The sequence below is a fragment of the Xyrauchen texanus genome, chromosome 38, assembly GCF_025860055.1.
Source record: "Xyrauchen texanus isolate HMW12.3.18 chromosome 38, RBS_HiC_50CHRs, whole genome shotgun sequence".
Taxonomy (NCBI): Eukaryota; Metazoa; Chordata; class Actinopteri; order Cypriniformes; family Catostomidae; genus Xyrauchen; species Xyrauchen texanus.
Genome location: NC_068313.1, coordinates 24,728,123 through 24,740,005, shown reverse-complemented (window position 1 = coordinate 24,740,005; position 11,883 = coordinate 24,728,123). Strand labels below are relative to the sequence as shown.

Genomic DNA, 11,883 nt, shown 5'->3' with positions numbered 1-11,883 from the left:
GATTGGCAGACACACAAACACATACTCACAATTAAAAATACCCTACTCCTCCCCCAGAAATCTGGGACTTCATTTTTCTTTAAACAACCAGTGACTTATTGAATTAGAGGAAGCTGCCTTTTCTTCCTCAGGAAACTTGCAGAGGAAACAAAGGGAATTGGAGAGCCCATTATTTGACAGACTTCCAAAGATAGAGACTAGCAAGTAAGACAGAGTAGAACTGGATCTGTTCTGCTCCAGAAGTACTGTACTGGTCCTGTGGTGGTAGAAGAGGTCTAGTTTTGGTTGGTGGTACGGTTCCTCCCTTGATCCTGAGAAGAAAGGGGATGGATACCTTTCTGAGCTCATTTGGACTGATGCTCATGTGTGGTCTGTGCACAGCTCAGAAACTCTCTCCAATGGGGAAGAATGTCTGCCTCAATACCAGGTACTGTTTTCTCATGTTAAAAATGTTTGTCTAGGTCTTCTTCAGTCTCATCTACACTCTTTTTGTATTTATATCTTTAGTCAATTCAATATATAATATTAATTATGTAGGCTATATGTACAATTACATGTACATATAAATAATGTATATTGCTCTGGGCCCTTTTCCTATTAAAACTTACAGTTCAGAATTTGTTGTGGAGCCCCCTGGACCTTTGGGCCCCTAGAATTGTTACCACATTCACGCCACCAGCTACGGCCCTAAATATGAATATTGTACATAAAATTATATTAATTATATTGAACATATAATATGTGTATAACTTTTCAATCAAATTGTTAAGGTGATAATTAGAGATGCACCGATCGACCGGCCAAGGACCGGAATTAGACGATTTTCCGCATGCTCGGCCCGGACCGGTAACCGGCCGGTCAGCCTCACGTCTTACCGATTCCAAGCCGGTCCGTTTTGTTGCCAGCGGCGCAGGCAATAACGTCACAGCTGCATGTAAACATGTAATTGGCGTGGAAGATGAAAATGCTCATTTTAAAAAAGAAGCTAAAAAGTGAAAGTGGCTAAAGCTAGCCAGAGCACAGAGCCAGTCACAAGTCAGCAGCGTCTCCTATCATTCCTTGGTATGAGCAGCGAAAAGACCAAAGCTATTACGAGGAAAATTATGGAATTCATGGCCCTGGATGACCAGCTGTTCTCCATAGTTGAGGACAGAGAGTTCAGAAATCTGACACGTTTCCTCGATACAGAGTAGCCTGTACTTTCCGAAGTCGCGTTGCCTGAGTTGTTTAATCTCGTGTCATGTAACACACGCAGCCTGTTATCTGTCAACATTTGGGTACACAAATCCAGGAGAGGGGAAGGGGGGTGCTGGATGGCAGAGGCAGGCTAAATAGTACTATAGAAATTGTGCCGTTGTGATTTAACGTAATTTTTCCCACCGTGTCTGATATTAAAATCAGTGCGACACACATTGCAAAAGGCGTGGGCATTGTCGATATGGCTTCAGGATATGAAATTCAATTCTTCCATCCAGCTGTTGTTAAATGTACATGTATATTTAGTTTTTTTCACCGGAGTACCAGCTGAGTCTTCTCCTCCCATCTACCAGTGATGCTTGATTTGACATCCTGCGTCTACTGCCTGCCCAGATATCAACAGCGCTATTGGTTGTCAGATTGTGGTCATAAATGATTTGTAATGTGTATGATGTGTTGATTGTGTGAGTAGGATGCGTTTCATTCAAGATCTGGCAACTGCACCACCTTGGAATAATATATTGATGTGATTATTCAAACGTATTCAAACCACCAAACGTGGTTTGGGCCATACAAATTACAGGAGTTTTTTTTGGGAGAAATAACAAAACGGGAGACTCCCGGGAAAAACGGGAGTGTTGACAGGTATGCAAAGCCGTTCCCGAAGCAGTGCTCAGTTTTACAACTGATATTTGTACATCTAACGTAAGTTGAACGTATTGGACACTTCAGTTTTTCAGATCTTTGGAATTGTTTTATTAGATGAGTAATAAAGAGAAAAAGGTCCATTTATAAAATTTTTGGAAAATGACATCTGTTATATAAAGCAACTCATTTGCAGTTAATTGTTATTTCTACCTCTTTCTAGTCACAGAGCACTTTATTTTGAGAGTTGTTTAAGTGAGAGAAGATCCTGTAACTTAGTGCAGTTTGGGGGAAATTGTAATGTTTAATAATTTATTTTATTATGAAAATAACATTTAGCATTGAAGAAAGGTAGATTTTGTTTGTATATGTGGTCAATAATAGTTCTTAGAAAGAAAATCGGAAAAAATCGGTATCGGCAGATCACACTAGCAAAAAATCGGAAATCGAAATCGGCCAAGAAAATTGCAATCGGTGCATCTCTAGTGATAATACAATTTATGATTATTTTGCAAAATACAACTTACAATTTTCATTGGTGGTCTCAGAATTTTGGACCCCAGTGTATATGTATATTTAATGAAATACAGTAATTTCTTAACAGGAATTCTCCCACATGTTGTTCTGGATGGGGCCAGCATGGTGATGAATGCACTGTTCGTGAGTATCAATGTAATTTTTGTTGATGTAGTCTTAACACAAATGTCTTCCTATGTTTATTTTATTGATGGCACAGGACACAAGTGGTTTGTTTCCTCTAGGTCTGTAGCTGTCAGCAGTTTTGTGTAGTTTTTGTTATGCTTTTATTTGTGATTTCAGGTTTCATTTAATATGATGTAGTGTCTTGACTGTTTTCTCAGCGCTCTGTGAGGGGGACAGAGCCTGTCTGCAGGATGAAGTGTGTGTTTATCCTGGACTTTGTCGATGCAAAGCTGGATTTTATGGTTACCAGTGCAAAACTCGTAAGTAATATCATTGGGAAAATAGGTTTCTAGTTTAATGCCTCTTCTTTTGGGCTCTTGTAACTTCAAGATCTTGTATAGGTAACACATTACTATAATGTTCTATTCTTTAATATTAGTTAATGTATTAGGTATCATGAACTAACAATTTTGAGGCAATTTCATGTGCCAGGGGTTGATTTTTATGAAAACTAAAGATTTCAAAATGTTTTTTTTTTTGTTAAATGTAACATTAAAACAGACTTAGATACTTTTTAATAATGCCTTCATTATTTATTTTTGGTACTTTTCAAATATGTATTTATTTATTTATTTATTTTTTAAGATTCAGACTTTCAATGTTAAACTATTAAAAAACATTACAAAATACAAATGATTTAATGTTTTACACTATGATATTCTAAACAAAGAGTGAAATAAACAACTGTGTAAAAATTATTTATATGAATCATAGTTGTGCCGTCATTTTAACCATACCAAAAAGCCAATCAAAGCCATTTTATTAAAAATACTGTCATTTCCATCACTCACAATGAAATTCTATTAAACAATAAAAAATTTGAGGTGTGGTGAAAATTTTCACGACTTACAGAAATACAATTTACATGTACATACACTGTTAGACATTGTTAGTGCACAAAAAATATTTAAATAAAATAAAAAAATATTTACACATTTCTTTCTTGAAGTCCACAGTGCTAAATGTGCCGGAAGAAACACCTAACAAGGAACAATGACTGTAAAGGGGTTAAGGGAAAGGAGGAGGCGAGAAGGAGGCTTGACAATATAAACAATATTTTAAGGAAGAACTTAAACAAACACACAAAGGTGTCGGACAGCTGCCTGTAAATCTCACTCTCTGTCCCACTGCAGCTTCCAGTCGGCCTTTATCCCTCTCTGAGGCTTGATTAGTCTGATTAGGGGCTGGGTGTGTAGCATCACGACCCGGCCCCGCCCTCCGCCCTGTCACAATGATGTTTTAGAGACTTTGTTAAACTTTTCATGAGTGTAGACGAGTATTTTTTTACATTTCTTGTCATAAAAAAATACTGTATATAATACAATAAAGATGAACAAATGGGTTATGTCTGCTGTACTAGTTAGTTTGTATTATTTACTTAGTTTTTGTAGCTGTAAAAACAAATGAACTAATAATATCAGCAGTCCGGTTTGCCTATATGCACTGTTTGACATTTCAGACATTGTGTGTGTGTGTGTGTGTGTGTGTGTGTGTGTGTGTGTGTGTGTGTGTGTGTGTGTGTGACAAGCACAAATGTAAACAGACTTGGCTGCCTGCATGGATAATAACACTTGATCAGTATCTGTGAGTATACGAGTTTTAAACTGTTCTCGTAGTTGTTTTGTGATAGTTTGGCTGTCTCTTTCAGAAAAAAAACGTATCATATGCCTGAAAAGACTGTTTGAGTTGCTGTTTGTAGAAATGAACCACATCTGCACATAATAAGTAGACATGGCTGCATGTATGGGAAGATCGCGTTTAGATATGATGGCTGTGACAAGCTGTGAACTGTTATTGCGGTACTTTGTTGACAATTTGGCTGTTTGTTACACAACAAACATATTATGTGTTTGAAAAGACTCTTTGAGTAGCTGTTTGTTTGATGAATGACTCTGAGCATGCATCAGAGGCAGATTACGTTTGATGTATTGACTGCATACAGGAGCTGTACATTTTGTATCGTGGTACTTTGGTGAAGAGTTATAAAATGGATGTCTGTATATAAAATAAACGTATTCTGTGGTATGCACTCCTGTATGAGTAACTGTTTGAGCGAATATAAATGACAGACACTTGACTAGCGCAGCCTGTGTCTGTGTGAAAGCCGATTTGAATCTAGCAGCTTGTAACGTAACTAGCTGTTACAGAAACACATGATGGTAAGTATGAAAGGGTTAATCTTGGTTAAATTATCAAAATACTATTGTTCAGTGTTCATTCAAATTGCATTAACAAATGCCAACATATACAACTTTAAATGTAAGAAAAAACTTATTAGCGTATAGAGAAATTAACAATAACCAAGATTAATAAATGCTGTAAAAGTGTTGTGAGTTCATGTTAACTATTGCATTAACTTATGTTAACGAATACAACCTTATTGTAAAGTGTTGTATCTTTTAGCTAGACATAAATGTACACCAAATCTCTGTCAAATTTAAACTGAAAGTGGTTTTCTTTCATAAAACTTTTTATTCATATTATATATATATATATATTATTCAAAATTTTGATTAGTTACAATACAGGTATATTTGCAATTGTTAAAAAGTGATTTTTGTTTGTTCATTGGGTTATAATGCATGAAATTCAATTGTATTTATTTATTTTTTCAGGTTGCCCTCCTGAATTTTGGGGGCCTGATTGCCTTGAGCTCTGCCCCTGCCACCCTGGTGGTGTTTGTGACTCAGCCACAGGCGAGTGCTCATGTCTGCATAGCCACTGGGGCAACCTTTGCCAAAACAGCTGCAAATGTGGACGTCATGGGAAATGTGACCCGGTCTATGGCAACTGCACTTGTGAGGAGGGATGGTGGACATCCACATGTTCCAAGGCCTGTCAGTGCTATCCTGGCACATCTACCTGTGACCAAGCCACCAGACGCTGCTTTTGTAATGAAGGTTTCTGGGGCCAAAAGTGCAGCTTACGTTGCAACTGCTATTTGTCCCCTTGCCAGCAGCACACAGGGGCCTGTCAGTGCCTGCATGGCTGGTGGGGTCCATCCTGCGATCGCCGTTGCAACTGTAATTTGAGCCATGCCGAATGTGACCCGTTAACTGGAGTCTGTTTGTGCCACCCGGGTTACAATTTGCCTTTATGCCAGGAGCCCTGCAGCAGTGGAAATTACGGGAGTGGCTGTAAGAAGAGGTGTGGATTTTGGTGAAAGCTATGGTGCATTCCTGTCATGTCTGAATAACTGTAATTATGAGATTCCAACATGTAAAAAGTTTAGTAGAAGTCATAATTACATTTCGTGAACCCAGAGTTCTATGAAAGCACTGACTTGACAGTTGTGATGTCATATAAAAGAACCAAAATATCAGTGACAACCATTACCCTAAAATAATATTATGTAGGCAATGTAATATGTTCATTGATATGTTCATATGCACGACTTTTTCATTTCTGTTACAGCTGAAGTGTGTGCTACAATTAACAAGGCAGAAACATATACATAATTTGAAATGTAATGATGAAATATTTTACTGTTTGATAAAAAGCCACACATGCATGGATCCATTTTGGCATTGTGAGCGAAATTATTTCTAGATGTGATGTCAACATTTCCAAAAAGAATCTATGAATTGTCCTCTCATAATTCTAGTTATTCCAACATGATGTGAATGCAGCATTAATCTGAATTTGTTCAGATTTCAAGGTGCACCAAGTAATTTCTGTTCATATTTTGCAGTTATTCAAGTAAGAATACAGCAGTGGACTAATACCGTATATTGGCACCTGCTGGTGTGAATGCATCACACAAAAGTTTTCGGTTATTTATGTTATTGCAGAAATATCTATTTATTACACAAATGAAAGGGTGTAATAATGTGAGGGTTACTGAGATAAAAATTCTGTAGTATTTGGATTGTCATGTTATGGTCAAGGATTCACCATTACGGACAGTAAAATTTACTTTTTTAGGCCAATAATATGACTAATCTTCCGCTCATCTGAGAATACATCATTTTAAACAAACAGTATTTGAAAAGTGAAAAGTATTACTTATTTCTTTAGATGTAAGTCTTTCTGTTTACTGTCAATTGAATGATTTGAAATTCAGTTCTTGATTTTTATGTGGATATTTAATTATTGAGTGCATGCCATTTTTTCTTTAGTTCATCCTTAATTTCTGTGTTTTCAAATGTATATGGGTGTGTACATTTGTGTGTGAGAGTAGATGTGGACACTGTGAGGGTGGCAGACCTTGCTCTATACAGGACGGCCTGTGTGATGCCTGTGCACCAGGGTGGAATGGCACTCACTGTGACCAGAGCTGTCAAGAAGGTTTTTATGGTCATCATTGCCAGGAGGTCTGCCCACATTGCAGAAACAAGGACCCGTGTGACCTGGAAACTGGAGCATGCTTACATTGTGATCCTGGCTGGACAGGACCAAGGTACAGATCTTTTGGGATCCAGCTAGTGGTTGTTATTGCCAGTATGAAAGTATCATCTTGAAGGTCTTCTCTCGCAGAGTAACCACAGTTGTAGTTTATCTGGTTAAAGGGATAGTTCATACAAAAATGAAAATTCTCTCTTCATTTACACACCCTCATGCCATCCCAGATGTGTATGACTTTTTTTCTTCTGCAGAACACAAATGATTTTTAATAGAATATCTCAGCTCTGTAGGTCCATACAATGCAAGTGAATGGTGACCAGAACTCTAGTGGTTAAATCAATGTCTTCAGAAGTGATATGATAGGTGAGGGTGAGAAACAGATCATTATTTAAGTTATTTTTTACCATAAATCTCAACTTTAACTTTCACATTCGGAAAGTGAAAGTGGAGATTTATAGACATGTATGGATTACTTTTATGCTGCCTTTATGCGATTTTTGGAGATTCAAAGTTCTGGCCACCATTCACTTACATTTTAAGGACCTACAGAGCTGAGATATTCTTCTAAAATATATGTTTGTGTTCAGCAGAAGCAAGTCATACACATCTGCGCTGTCATGGTGGTGAGTAAATGCTCAGAGAATTTGTAATTTTTTTGGATGAACTATTCCAAGTATATATTTTTTCTTGAATGGAAAATTAATAATCTAACTACTTACAAGACGTCACTCTCTTAGATTTGCAGATGTGGGTACCTTTTAAAATAAGGTGTCATCTTTTAGTGAAGTCCCATTATTTTTACTCAATTTTATTTTGGGCCTCTCCTTCCCTGCAGATGCGACAAACCCTGTACAGATGGCACTTATGGAGATGGCTGTCGCTTCCTGTGTAAAACCTGCTATCACGGCCACTGTGATCATGTGACAGGAAGTTGTATTTGTCTCCCTGGCTTCCAGGGTGAGAGGTGAGCGTACAGTGTTATTTATAACTTATTTATGACTTTATGTAGGATTAAAATGAGTGCCTTTCTAGCCTTTAATTTGAATGAGTTCTAATCCTTACTCAATCTCTGTTGTAGCTGTAACAGAACATGTCCCGTTCAGTTGTATGGTGTTAACTGCTCTTCTGTTTGTGACTGTGGGAATCACGCCTGCCATCCCACCACAGGGGCTTGCCCAAACAGTATGTGCAGAACCTACATTTTGTTTATACATTTGTTATCCATATTCTCCATATTAATCTTTCTGTATGTGTGTTTGTCTACTAGGTAGCAGGACAGGTCTGTTAGTAGGGCTTTTGATTCCCCTGTTGATTTTAATACTTCCCCTGTTGTTCTGCTGCTGCTGTTGCGCAGGTCCAGTTGAAGGAAAGGAAGGGTACGTTTTCCTCTTTTAAAGGTGCACTCAATCATTTTTTGGTTTTGATGTTATCAGATATGGCAGCAGAGGACTTAAACGGACACCTAGTGGTTTGGATTAAGCATAACCCAAAAGCAAAAGTTACTGTTACTGATGCGACTGTAGAAATTTGCAGTCAGCTGCGATTCATTTATTGAGTGAAAGTATACCATTATATGGGGTTAAGTATTATATGGCTGATCATGTGATCTCTCAAATTTGTTCCCTAGAGTGGCGGTTGTGGATGGAAACCCTGTAGACCGCATGAAGCATCATGTTTATACTGTGCTGTCCAACATGGGTTCAGCCATGCCATGTATTACCCTTTGGTCATCTGGTCTGCCCAGAGTTACAGGTGACATGTCTATTTATTCTGTATGCATAACACTTTTCAGCATCTCTTCAGAAAGGAGCTGTCACTCAGAAACACATAAAAGTGATCTTGTGTTTTGTTGAATGGACTAAAAGAAATAGGGTGACAATGTTCGCTACTGTGTCTTCAGTCTCTCATCATGATCCTGAGCTCACATTGAACCACAGCTTCATTGAACAGCCTTCCTCTGGCTGGGTGACTGATTCATTTGAAACAGATGATGAAGGAGAAGCAATCTATTGTGAGCCTCCTAGGGAAGGTAAATGACTTTGGCACCATAATTCACCTGCCTCTTTATCTTTCTAATTCTCTCTCACTCACTCTCTCTCTCTCTCTCTCTCTCTCTCTCTCTCTCTCTCTCTCTCTCTCCTCTTTTCTCTCTCCTGTTCCTCAATTACCTATCTTGTGTAGCCAATGCTGTAATTAGGCTTTTGCTTTGGTTATTCTACTAAACCTAACATTTCTCATCAATTTCTTCAAAGACCAACCTAGATCAACCTCTGAGCAATAAATGTTCCTTTTTCTGAGTTTCTTGTGATCCATGTTTGAATGTTCTTCTCTGCTTCTAATCTCATAGATATCCTAACTGTGGCTGGTGGAGAGCTCCAAGAGCTGAACTCTAAGTGCAACTTCTTCGTTGACCCAACAAATTTCAGCAGTGAGGACATGTCACAAGCTTTTGGTATCCCCCGTACCTCCAGCATTGCCAAATCCAAGCGCCCTTCTGTCTCCTTTGCCGAGGGCACAAAGTTTAGCCCTAAAGAACACAGATGCTCAATCCAAGATCTGACTGGCTCTGCTCAAAAACCCAAAGCCTGGGGTGTGCTGATGCTCTCTGCCTTGCAAGGAGGACAGGGGAACCATAGCGAGATAGAATCAAAAAATGAAGAGAAGAACGAAGTGGAGAATGCACAGCTACAGAGCTCCTCTGATGGGGACCAAGAGACAGATTCAGATGCAAAAGAACTGACAACTGTATATGTGACTGTGGGTAAGACCCCAAACATGGTTAAACAAGTGTCCAGCTCAGAGGGACCTGTGAAGGCAGTGCTGCGGAGGCTGGGCAGCCTCCAGAGACAGGAGGCCACCCAGCCCAATGGCAGGGGGCAGGTGATTGTCAAGCCCCCAAGGAGGAAATTAGGAGCACTGGCCAGTGTGTGGGAGCAAGCTACTGGGTCAGGCCATGCAGAAGTGGTCATGAGGACACCTAATCGCAGAAAACACAGCTCTATCAGCTCTCCCTGTACAGTGGGGCCAACAGACTTTTCCCAGGAGAACAGAACTCTCAAAAGGTCCCTGTCTTCCATTTTAATAAGCGTTCCAGAGAGCGAAGTGCACAGATCATTGGTGGAACAAGACTCAGAAACTATAAGTCAGACAGGTTGTCCAACAGAGCATGCATATGAGACAGTGGCTCCATTAGAAGGGATCTCTACCTCCTCAGAGATTATCATCAATGAGACAGTAGTGGAACAAGTGGAAAATGAATCAAATTACGAGAATGTACATAAACATCTTTAACATAAACATTCATAATCCCTGAATCTCAGAGTTAAGAATTAAAGAGAGATCTACAGTGGGAACCAAAAGTCAGAAATCTGGAATTCAAAATGTTATGGGATATAGCCAACTCCCGTATTGCAGATATACTGTCTGAAGCAGACCTGTTAAATGACTCATAGTATCCAATATCAGACATAAACCTAATCAAATTCTCAAAGAATGTATGGTTAGCACACTTGTGCTTTCATCTTTACATTGTCAGATCAACCACCCACACGAAGGACAGAATGAGCCAGTGATGGCTCCAGGACATCCAATCTATAAAATCCAATTTACTGGTGCACAAATTTCGTGGACTGAAACGCCCCTAAACAGCACCTGCAGCCATGCCACATTGAAAATCTGTCATTCAAAATGTTAGGATCTTTTAACATTTTAAACAATGTAATGGCTCAAATTGTACAAAAATTCTAGGTCGCTAATCAAATAAGAAAATTTGTGACATTGACTGTTAATGTCTTTCTTACGAAAGGTCAGATTTCCTTGCTTCCATTGAAGCACACAGGAATCATGACACAAAATGGTTCATCAGGTTTTGCACAAAATTGTTGAGTCCATGTCAGCTCTAGTGCTTGATGTCATTAAAGCCGAAAGAGGACATTCCAAATAATAAAAAATTCTCAAATTCGTGTCAATTTTTGTATTCAACTTTTCACCCAAATTGTTAAGCGGATATTTGTATCAAAATAGTATATGCAAAATAGAAGCATTTTCACTAGTGGTCTCAGATTTTTCAACCATACTTAATTTCTCTTTTAGGTTGTACTGAGGCTTAGATTTGCAACTGCATGACCAGAAAAAATGGACAAGCATTTTAGGGATACATTTATTTATATATTCCCATTATGGTTTCCATTAAATTGTTGCTTTTTCTTTTAATAAAGAAATTACTTATTAGTTTAATGTTTTCTTTTAAAAGCATTACATTTGAAACTTTTCTCTAAATGTTTTCAAGTAGATCTAACTGCAGGCCAGAGACCTCCAAATAGGGGTGAAATCTCCAAAACGGGATGGAGTTACTCAAGAAGGGGGCGTTGTTACTCCAAAAGGGGGCGGTACAAACTCCAAAAGGGGGGCATCACTTTACTCATGGTTAAGGTTAGGGAAAGACTTAAGGGGTTCCCTATATCTTTCATGGCAGTTTGGAGCTTCCACCACTTTTTGGAGCAATGCCTGCAGTTATATTATATCCTTCTCAATGTTTGAGCTAAATGTTGAACTAAAACCCAAAAGTAAGTAAAGGATCAAATCTGACCGAGAACATGAACTCCACAATGATGAAATAACACAATGTAATATACAAATGGATTTAAGGGGAAAATATATCCTAAAATAACCTGATGGACAGATACTTCCGGCTTCTCCTAGAAGAGCCTTTTTCGCTAAAGCTTAATGTGTTGCTGTGGAAATGCCTATCTTGGTATTTGGCATCTCTTTCTCTTGGATTAGTCCTTACAAGCATCAGTACAGTGCAGTTATTTGCAGCTTGACATTGATTACTTGTAATATAGGGATATGTGGATGTATTAAATTATCTGCAAGCTTTTTGGAGAGAACACAACCACAATGAACAGATGAATCATGCCAAAACACAGACTGGAAATGTATTAGGACATTGGTTATTGCCAGCAAAGAAAGTCAAGTCAAGTCAAGTGGTTTTTG

General features: G+C 38.5%; 1 protein-coding gene across 1 annotated transcript; it reads left to right on the top strand.

Moving 5' to 3' along the window:
* Window positions 1-226: 226 nt before the first annotated feature.
* LOC127631936 (scavenger receptor class F member 1-like) lies at window positions 227-11,011 on the top strand. Its single transcript, XM_052110352.1, has 11 exons — window positions 227-427; window positions 2,447-2,502; window positions 2,703-2,804; window positions 5,160-5,691; window positions 6,725-6,943; window positions 7,724-7,852; window positions 7,967-8,070; window positions 8,156-8,264; window positions 8,516-8,640; window positions 8,789-8,917; window positions 9,236-11,011. Exons 1-11 carry the CDS (start codon window positions 327-329, stop codon window positions 10,177-10,179), a joined length of 2,550 nt encoding a protein of 849 aa, XP_051966312.1. The 5' UTR covers window positions 227-326; the 3' UTR covers window positions 10,180-11,011.
* The last annotated feature ends 872 nt before the right edge of the window (window positions 11,012-11,883 follow it).

Coding starts and splice junctions, on each gene's coding strand:
- LOC127631936 (XM_052110352.1), top strand. CDS start 327: ATGGATACCTTTCTGAGCTCATTTGGACTGATGCTCATGTGTGGTCTG. Junction 7,853..7,966: donor CCTGGCTTCCAGGGTGAGAG/GTGAGCGTACAG, acceptor TCTCTGTTGTAG/CTGTAACAGAACATGTCCCG. Junction 8,071..8,155: donor CACAGGGGCTTGCCCAAACA/GTATGTGCAGAA, acceptor TTTGTCTACTAG/GTAGCAGGACAGGTCTGTTA.